The sequence below is a fragment of the Lethenteron reissneri genome, chromosome 18 (assembly GCF_015708825.2).
Source record: "Lethenteron reissneri isolate LAM-NWPU_2019-01 chromosome 18, ASM1570882v1, whole genome shotgun sequence".
Taxonomy (NCBI): domain Eukaryota; kingdom Metazoa; phylum Chordata; class Hyperoartia; order Petromyzontiformes; family Petromyzontidae; genus Lethenteron; species Lethenteron reissneri.
This window is the reverse complement of record NC_083796.1, coordinates 11,614,608-11,625,369: the sequence shown is the minus strand read 5'-3', so window position 1 is coordinate 11,625,369 and position 10,762 is coordinate 11,614,608. Positions and strand designations below refer to the sequence as shown.

The 10,762-nt window shown below is 49.2% G+C and overlaps 1 protein-coding gene across 1 annotated transcript in view; it reads left to right on the top strand.

The window, feature by feature from the left end:
• Positions 1–8,377: 8,377 nt before the first annotated feature.
• Positions 8,378–10,762, top strand: part of LOC133343873 (EGF-like repeat and discoidin I-like domain-containing protein 3) — a 44,318-nt gene continuing 41,933 nt past the window's right edge. Inside the window, exon 1 of the mRNA XM_061553818.1 lies at positions 8,378–8,624. Within this exon, the coding sequence (XP_061409802.1) occupies positions 8,555–8,624 (70 nt within the window). The 5' untranslated portion in view covers positions 8,378–8,554. The remainder of the gene's footprint in view (positions 8,625–10,762) is intronic.

Genomic DNA, 10,762 nt, shown 5'->3' with positions numbered 1-10,762 from the left:
TAGGCCATGCGGATCGGAACACAATCAGAAAAAACAAATGTCGCCTGGACTTTCAATACAAGCCTCTGCGTGCGTAGCATGCTAGGAATTCCCCATGGTATGATAGAACGAGCGACGTGGGCATTCTGAGTAGGGCGTGGCAAATGAATCGTTGCAGATGTATTCAGAGGGGGTGGCGATGAGTGGGACAGGAATTTGAGTGGGCACCCAGAAGGTCCTGCCGAACAAGGGAGCAAACGTCGACATCCACGTGGCGGTGATGAGATTGTGACACTGGTCCGTGGAGGACACGCGTCGACAGTGTAACAAAGGGGAAGCGCAAAATTCAAGAGGAGTGGTGACGATGAGCACAACATAGCCTCTGCAAAAGCTGTGGGATCTAGCAGAAGGAAGGCGGTGCTGTGGCATTAACACAGATGACAAACAATGAAGAATAGCACGACCAGTAATGGATATCTGTTTGTAATGAATATGCATAAATTAACCCAACCCATCTAAGATTTCTCCACAACTCTGGCAGTCGCCTGATGATGCCGGTTGTAATTACTGGCGAAACTAGAATTCTGAACGTCGTGGGTTTAGCTCTCCAGCTCACCGGTGTGTGCTGTGCTCGTAAATAACTTGCACGTTTTGTTGACGTGGCAACCCTTACGAACTGGCTGTGTCGAGTGGCCGCGGGTTTAACGGCACATTTGTATTAACGCAACCTCACCCAAAAACCTCTATTATGGATAGTGAAGACATCTTGACTTGTAGGGGCAGTATACAGTCTAACGCAATATATACAGTACACATAGATGAAGACCCCCTGTATAGACTCAACAGACCTTTGGGGCAAATGCTGTTAGCGAGTGCCTGCGAAGGCCGACATGGAACACGAGGGCGTGGGTGGCCAGCACCGTGCCCGGCCGCCTTTATCTCCCCACAGATGATGTTTACATACTGCACCAGTTACTCATTTGTGGCTGAGTCGACCTGGGGGAGGGGGCAGGACTTGCCCAAATAATCGTGGACCGTGAGCGGGAATCAAACTCGGATTCTGAGATCATCTGGCTCATGCACTCCATCACAGCACCCATCCCCTGTGTGTGTGTGTGCGCGCGCGCTGTTAATGTTATACCGATGTCCATCACGTCCTGGAGGATAAATATCACTGGGTACATGCACCCCCTGATTCAACAACACTCACACACACGCACGCGCGCAGCCCTATACTCCCATGCAATCACACGGGGCACACATGGGCCAGATCGCTGCGAAATTGATGTGTGCTTACACGGCGCAAAATGTAAAGGCATTCTCTTCTCGAGCAGCTTAGCTCGCCAGCCAGGCAGCCCATCAGCCAGGCACCCACCCAGCCATCTCGATTGCCAGTCAGACTGCCAGTCAGCCCAGCAGCCCATCAGCCAGGCACCCACCCAGCCATCTCGATTGCCAGTCAGACTGCCAGTCAGCCCAGCCACACGACCAACCATCCAGTAAATCAAAAGTATTTAAACTCAAATTTGTATTTGTTTATTTTACCAGGTAAGGCCCACTGAGCTGTATAGCTCTCTTTCAGAAGCGACCTGGCTACAAATGATCGTCTTTGGGTCTTTCGGTAAAGTCACGTAGATAGGTTCAAAGAAAATAAGAAAAAATAACAAAAAACTCCATCGTTTCGATCGCACCACAAGCGTTCGTCATCAGGAAGAGGGGGTTAGCTTCTTCCTTCCTACGTGACTTTACCGAAAGATCCAAAGAATGTTCCTGCAGTCACGAAAGCTTTAAGTCAAGATACAAATGGTAGCTCAAAGAAGTGACTTATCACGTGGAAATGTATAGCAACCAAATACTAATATCATCCATAAGAGTTGTTTTGGGGGTTAGATCGCGCAAATATATATGTGTCGTTAAAACCCGCCACATTTATAAATTTACGCGACCTAACCCAAAAACCTCTATTATGGATGATATTGGTCGCGAAAGCCTACATGGTAAACTGACTATGAACACATGTTTTATAAATGTGGAGGGAAAACCCGAAGGACCCGGATAAAAAAATCCACGCGACCACGGGGAGAGCGACACGCAAACTCCACATACTTAATACAGGCATCAGTGTCGGGATTGATCCCACGACGTCCTGTATACCAGGCGAGGTAGTTAACATCTGACCACGGCGGCGAGATGTTAACCAGCCAGCACACCAGCCTGCCAGTGAGCGAGTCAGCCAGGCAGTCAGCAGACAACCTATAGTCTAGTCATCCAGACAATCAGCTCGTCAGCCAGTCACTCAGCCAGTCCATCACCAGCCTGTCAGCTAGCCAGACAATGGACTACCCACTCAGCCAGGCAGCTCATTACGCAGCCAGTTGTTACGTCACTATCTCTGCACACAGCTTAGTGTTCGGCCAAGCTGTTTAAGGAGCCCAAAGCACGAGTTTATTGGAAGTGGAAATTGTCTGTGCCAGGAACTCTTTGCTCCAATTTGCTTACCTAGTTAGCCGGATAAATATGCCTGAGTTACACGACATCCTTCTCTACTGTTTGCGCCCACGCGCATGCTTCCTGCCTTCACTGGGAAGGTGAGGTATGGTCAAGTAACCCCACAAGGCGTGCGAAATGCCACATCCAGCAGTGGATTGATAAACGCACCGCACATGCGCGTGCATCGTTTTGGGTCTCAATGCCCTATCGGATCCATCGGTCACCGACGTTCTTTATTTAACCACATGGACACTCATGGAGATGTATAATCTCCTGTGCACGTAGATAATGATGGCAATGTCTTTTAACCAGGATGACCCATTGAGATTCGTTATCTCTTTTACAATGTTCTTCTTTATAAACGATATCCGTTCACGACCATGTGAGTTGCGGTCTATAATGAAAGAACATTCGCAATCGAACATCACACCTCGAATTGCGCAATTTCGCCCGCCCAGCCCCGAGTCTGAAGACAGAAAGACCGTGGCCTTAAGGGAGACGTCAGACGGCGGGGGAGTTTGTTAGCCCATTAAACTTATCCCCCCCCCCGTACTTTAAACACCCCGCAAAGTACACATTAGCACGTCAGCTGCCGCAACTCGACGCCCTGAGTCACGCCAGCAGAGTGCTCCTCCCATTAATGTATAAAGGCTGTCCGTCAATTTTTTTTTAACGACACTGCTGTACAACGCCTAAGGCTGTGTTTTGTGAAATGAATTAAATGATTGGTTCACGAAAAAATACGTAGATTTGAAGAATTATTTGGTCGTTCCTCTTCCCTCCACCTCACCTCGTCCCAATGGATTCGATCGCTGCTGTCGGCACCGCGCCATGAGACGGAGAATCCATTTGGAAATCTCGCAACAGCGGTTCGCTCCGTGTGTTTTGTTTGTTTTTACACACTTCTTATTAACTCACTCTCTCTGTTGTTGTTGTTGTCGTTGTTGTATCCTCAAATCTTGTAACTCAATTTTAACCCACTTCCCAATGTGGTATCGACTGCAAACTTGGTATACTTATGTCATAGTGATGACGATACTATATTGTATCATAGAAAAAACAATTGAAACATTTTTTTTACATGTTATGTTTCGGCTTGGATCTAATTGTCACACGGTCAACTGACGTTGGCTGTAATTGGCCACGGCCCCCTTACGTTATGGCAAGCTTCGGGGCCAGTTCCTGGAGTCGTGGAGTTCTTCCATTACTAGCACATGTCATAATAGCGTGTTTAAAAAAAGTTTTTTAAAATATTACTTATTAGTCAATCTTAATTTTGGAGCTTTCGTGACTGCAGGAATTATTCTTTGGTTTTTTCGGTAAAGTCACGTATAAAAATAAAATAATAAATTAAATAATAGCATACGACGTTTCGATTGCAACACAAGCAATCATCATCAGGTATAATGAAATAGCGACATAGAATATAACCAGAAAACTATAGACAGACATATAAGCAGACAGATATCACCAAGATACATAGAGAGAGCAACCCAGGTACAGAGAGAGGTGATCGTCTCTGTGGGGTGGCCTTAAATAGACAGAGGGGGGCGGAGGCAGAGAGAGGGAGGGGGTAGGGAAAACATCTACATGTCAATGAGTACGAAGGGAGGGGAGTAAGGTAAGCAGGCTTAGAGGGAGACAGAACACACTAAATTAAATAACCTAGAAAAGTATCGAAATGTTATGTAAAACGACACAGAGAGTCGGTCAACACACAATTAACGCATTGCCTGGTCGATTACGTATTTCAAAGATTGCTAAGTTAGAATTTAAGTGTGAAAATTCCAAAGATAGACAAAACATAAAAAAAAGAGGAACGGAGACACACAGACAGAGCAGAACCTAAGAACGATACAAAACGAGTGTAGACAGAGAAAATTACACTAAATATACAGGCAGAGAGAGAGAGAACAAGAAACCCAGAACCACTTCTACGGGGAAGTTCCAAGTTTACCTTTTTCTCTCTCTCTGGGTTTCTTGTTCTGTCTCCCTCTAAGCCTGCTTACCTTACTCCCCTCCCTTCGTACTCATTGACATGTAAATGTTTTCCCTACCCCCTCCCTCTCTCTGCCTCCGCCCCCCTCTGTCTATTTAAGGCCACCCCACAGAGACGATCACCTCTCTCTGTACCTGGGTTGCTCTCTCTATGTATCTTGGTGATATCTGTCTGCTTATATGTCTGTCTATAGTTTTCTGGTTATATTCTATGTCGCTATTTCATTATACCTGATGATGATTGCTTGTGTTGCAATCGAAACGTCGTATGCTATTATTTAATTTATTATTTTATTTTTATACGTGACTTTACCGAAAAAACCAAAGAATAATACTTATTAGTCGCTAAGCTCGGGACCCCAAAGGCCCCAAGCATCAAGCGGCCGGCGACAAACAGCGCTGTCAGACGTTTCTAGAACACCACAGACGTCGCTCGCACTCGTCCCGAGTCGAGCGAGGTCCTCCACCGTTATGAAGAGCTCGGGGGGATTGCGCCGTGGAGCAGTGGCGAGGGAAGAAGCAGAAAGACAAACGTGTGTGTGACCTGCGGTGTGGTGAGTTTGATGAGGAGGCGAGCGACTGAGTGAGTGGGTGAGTGAGTTAGTGAGACCTGTGGGAGCGGTGGTGCAGCGGTTAGCGCGCTGCGCTACGAACCCGGCAACCCGGGTTGGATTCCCGCTCACGGCCAACATCAGTGACGATTTATCTGAACCGTTCCTGTGCCTCCCCTAGGTCGACTCAGCCTCAAAATGAGTACCTGACGCAGTGTGTAAACATCGCCACTGTACCGTTCCGGCCTTCATAGATGCCACTCGCTAACAGCACTTGCCCCTACAGTCTGTTAAGGCTACACGGGGGATCTTTGTCTTTTGTGCCGTGTGGTGGTTGAACGCAGCGTGGATGAGACAACACCGGCCAGCCTGTGGTAGACTGAGGCCTCGGCACGGGTGGAAGGATCAAGAAGGGAGGTTCAGGGGAACAGTCGGCACGGTCGTAGCGAAGGGAAGTAACTGGCCGGCATTAAGCGAGTGACCGGAGTGAATTAGTGCAGAGAATGTCTGCAAAATAAATATTTTGAATGGGACTTCCGAAACATCATTTAAGTGGCCTGTTGCATCCTTCGCACATTGGGGGTGGTGGGAGGGTGCGTGCACTCTCCCACACACTCTGCTATGACATTGCCACAGGAAAAACTGAGACGTTTCATTCACCGAGCTGGAGTTTTGCCAAAATTAATTGCAAAACAAAGTGTGTTATTTTGCGTGTGCAGCCATCGTTGATCGGGCTGAGATCATCAACTTGAGAGTCCAATTTCATCACAAAATACACAACCGCCTCCTCCTCCCACATTTATCTTTTTTCTTTACGCGAGTAGTTTTTTTTATTAAACAAAACAGTCCGTGACCTTCGTCTGAGAGTGCATCTCATCAGCAAGATTTCGTTCTATAACGAGCAAGCCCTTGCCCGGTGTGATGAGCGTTTCAACAGGCCTCGCTCGAACCATTGCGAGCGAAGTACCCGATGTTCATAGAGGCCAGAACCCTTCCTGGACTTGAGCCCATGGGCTCAATTGAAGCGTTGCCTGCCCGCTGTGACTCATAGATGAAGGAAGGGGAAATGGCTTTGCCAAAAGAAGTTGGAGCAAAAGCGAAGTAGTGCCAAGCAGAACGGAAATGTTCACGCCTGCACTGACACCGAGAGACGGGATGCGGAACGCGTGGGGATTAGCGAACTGTGCAGAGCGAGCCACCAGCATATTGACCGTTAGAAAAGGGTAACAAACACAAACAACTCAACTCCTCAAGCGCCAATATCACGTGTGCACGTTAATGTTGTTTGCTTACAAAGTGAGATTTAACAAAAATACAAACAAGTAGTGGCCAGTGGAACCTCTCAATTGGCGTCGCCCGAGGCAGCGATGATAATTCCACGTTACTCTAACGCGGCATGCTCATTGTGATGTCCTGGGCAGCTGCTCCTCGTGATTATTTGTCCGGAAAAGTTGGGGGGGGGGGTGGTGGCCATCTCTCCCCAAATCGTGAAAGGTCGCCTGCGTCCTCCGTCGCAAAGCGAGACGAGCGGGCCACGCACTTCTGTCAGCTGGAATACAAATCTTCGTTTGACGTCACGTTCCCGTTCTGGCAACGTTCAACAAGAAAGAGAGAGGGAGAGAGAGAGAGAGAAAAAAAATGAAATGGCAAAGTTTACAACACGACAACAAATGTTGTGGTGGAGCGTTGACGCAGTGCGCTGTTCCGCGCGCTGCGCTAGCAACCCAACGGCATGCGCTCGATTCGCGGCCACAGCGCACATCGATAGAAGTGGAAGTTCCACATTCCTAACAGCGGGTAACAACACATCTTTACCCAGGGACAATTACCGCTGACTTCACACACGCACGCGACAGAGAGTGGCGCTCTATTTACTGACCCCGCAGGGATGGGTTAGGCTGTGGATTCGAAACTCGTCGTGCTTCGTGACTGTGAGTCACGCGTTACGATGCTAACACCGCCGCTGTTTACTTACAATGCGCTCAATGCATTTACATAATGCTATTTTCTTTTCCAAAAAAAAAGTTTGTCTGGCTGGCTGGCTCGCTGGCTGGCTCGCGTGGTGGGTTGCGATTTTGAGGTTAGAGGAAGACGCGTGGAGTCACAGCGTCTTGAGCTGTCGTTCGAGCGCTCCGCTCGACTCCTCGGGTACCCTAAGTTCGAATCCCGGCCACGGCTCGCATCGGTGGCGATTGGTAACCGAATCTCATTTACTTGATACAGCAAGCGTGGCTGTGACGGTTCCACCTGAAGACGGAAGCTTGTGTTGCCTCTGAAACGTCGTGATTTTTATTTTATTCTACTTTTATTAATTTTAATTTTTAATTTTTTACCTACGTGACTTTACCGAAAAAACCCAAGAATATGAACCGAACCGGTGCTGAACCCTCCTCCCTCTCGTCGGCAAAGTTGCCGTGGTGCAATGGCGAGCGGCACACTGGGCTTACAATGAAGAGGTCAACCAGTTCTTTCTCCCGGCGCGGCAGTAGCAACAAGGGACAAGTTTCTTGACCACCACACCACCCTCCCCCAAGGGGCCGTCCATAAATGACGTCACGCACCTAGTGGGGGGGGGTCATACATTTGTGACGATGTGTGACGTTCTACTTAATTAAATTGACTTTTTAATAAATGTTTTCTCCTACAACATCGGAGTGCAGCGCCACATTAAATACGCACTACAATGGCAATAGTTTAAAGCGATTTGAAGCATGTTTTATTTTTGGGGGGGGGGGGCGAGCTTTGTGACGTCATATTTGAGGGGGGGGGGTCTGACTTTTTGTGACGCCGTGTGACGAAGGGGGGGGGGGTCAAAAATCGCCCAAACCCGCGTGACGTCATTTATGGACGGCCCCCAATGCCTCTGTCCACCCCGCAGTATAAGTTAGTGCACTCCAATTAGCAACGCATTGCGGGGTATGGGATCCTCCCACGTGTCCCAAGACGTAAAGTCCAAGCGCGTAAAAGTAGACCAAATGCCCCCATCCCTCTCGTGGCGATCCTTAAGGCCAGCAGCGGCGCGGACAGGTAATTGCAGGGCCTGCACCTTTGCCCGCCCTCCCTTCACCGCTCCGCAATGACCGGCGCACTGAAGTCACAGGAGCCATCCACCCCATGGACACCGTCCACGAGTCGACGAGTGGAGCGACTGACAAAGGGGGGGCGGGGGGGGGGCGTTACACAACAGAGGGTGGGGGTGGGGTGAGATGGGTGGGATGTTTATTGTCTTTGTTATTCAGACGGAGCGCGCGCGTTGGACATTTCCGAAGTCGCCTTCTTTAAAACCAGAAGTGAAAGAAGCGCCTCGGCCGTGCCTGTCCCTCCCTCCGCCCTCTCTGCGATCCGCCCCTCTCTCCCCTTAAGCCAAATCCATTCCCTCCCTGCCTGCCTTACTCACACAGCCGCATCATCAGCAGCGCAGCCAGTGAAGTGTGTTGTTGTCTGTGTGCGCACACTGCAGACGCACTCGCAGACAGACGGACAGACCGCGCGCGTGTGGGGACCTCTGTCTGCTTGGGTCGTGGATCTCCGCCGAGATGAAGATCCCCATCAGCAGCAGCAGCATCTTCGTCATCTGGCTTGCAGCCGCGCTCTGTGGAAGCCTCGGTGAGAACGACGCGTGTCCAACTTTGATCGACATCACTCAGTGTCGTTCTTGCAAGTGTGGGTGATCGCATGGCTGCAGTGATGATGACGTGTCTTTAAACAGATATTGTTGTTTTTGATTTAAAGCTTTCGTGACTGCAGGGAGTCATATTCTTGGTTCTTTCGGTAAAGTCACGTAGAAGGGAAATAATAAAATAAAAAAATATAAAAAATATTAAATTATTTTATGATTTCCCTTCTACGTGACTTTACCGAAAGAACCAAGAATACAGATGTTGTTGTTGTTGTTGTCAAGCAGTTCTTGTTTTGTCTCGAGCTCTGTAGGCGCGTGGAACGAGCATGCTCCACTTAGTAATCCGTGTTTGGATCATCATCACCATTGTCACCAGCCACGGTTAATTCACTGCTGCATAGAGGCCTCCTCCTCAGGCTGTCTCGCGTGATCATCCTGCGATGTGACAATAATCCTGGACACGAGACGATCTCACATGTCTCCGCCTTCCATCCCGTTCGCCGTCATCCGTCAACGATTCTTGACCAAAGCGGCCAGCCGCGACCTACGCTCGCGGCGACAGTGACCTGGCGCACACCGACGTTCGAATGAAGTTTCTCCTTATTTTTTTGCTAAATCATCTTAATTCGTTCGCGTGCGTTCTCCGATCCACGCGGCATCTTCGTTCCTGTCGCTCGATGTGCGTGCAAGGGTCAAGCATGGTGTCGGCGCCTCTTGATGGTTTGAGTTTTTACTCGCTTCGTGATGCGCACGTTACGACGCGTTGGTGACACGTGCGCGCGCGCGTTGTTCCGTCTTTAAAATGTATCGTCACATCACGACCGAAAGCTCAGAACGCAATTAAATACGGTAGTTAACTAATAACGTCTGGCGCAAACGATGATAACACTCAGGCGCAAACTTTGAACAAATGTCGCACGAGTCAACACATCGCTTCCATGACGTGCAAAGTGCCGGAACGACGGGTTTATACTTCGATTTAAAGCTTTCGTGACTGCAGGGATTCATATTATTGGTTCTTTCAGTAAAGTCACGTAGAATGGAAATAATAAAATAATAAAAAATACTCTTTTTTATTATTTCCCTTCTACGTGACTTTACCGAACGACGGGTTTATACTTTACTGCCGCTGCGTAATGGTTAACACGCCGGACGTCAAAAGGCTTCAATCTCCGGGCGCGGCAGCTGAACACGAAGCGCGATTTTTCTCAATTTCCACCGGTCCCGTGTCCATCCAACGCGGCGGTACAATGCTGGGTAAGAGCCACGGCCGCTCTGTGACCGGCGGGTCGCGTGCGATGGGGCAAAGAGTGAGTGGGCACTGCCAACCTCTTCCTTAGACGCCTGTGCTGTAAGGAGGTGGGGAAGGGAAGGGGGGGCTTCTCTTCCCATGGGCCCCCCTTGCCGTGGAGGAGACCTTGACTGTGTCAAGCGGTGGCACGAGCGAGTAATTGCAGGGCTGCGCCTTTATCTGGCACTGATAGAGTACAGGAAGTGCATGAAACACGTGCGCGTGCGTGTGTGTGTGCGTGCGTGTGTGTGTGCGTGTGTGTGTTCGTGCGCGCAAACTGAATGTCCAACAGTATTGAGAGACGTGGTCCCACAGTAACCTCAGAAAATGCCAGAATGTTACATGCCAAGATCGCGTGTTTATTAAACTAACATCATTTGAGTACAGTAGTAGTCATAAAAACATTTTTTAAACTCCCCATGTTTGTATGGGGCTGCACGCGGTTAACCAACTTAACACGATGACAACAAGACCCCCCCCCCCCCCTTTGTGCCCCGTCGTGTCGCGAGTGTAAGCTCACGAAGCAGATTAACATTTCCTAATCGACGAGCACTGCGATCCGGTTATTGTGAGCAAACCACTGCGTGCGTGGTCTGTTTGTTGTCGCTGCTGTTGCGATGCATTAAATTCGGGCGTTCTCGGGAGCTTCAAGATTACGCCTGAAAATCCCCGGCACGAGGTCAATGATGACACCCCTACCACCACCACCCCCTCCCATCATCCACGGACATCTCTCCAAGGATTGTTGCGTGGGGTTCCCGTCGTGCCCGCGGTACTTGCAGCATCACATAAAAGCAGGGCAATATTTATCCGTATCTGCGTTTTCTTTTTTAA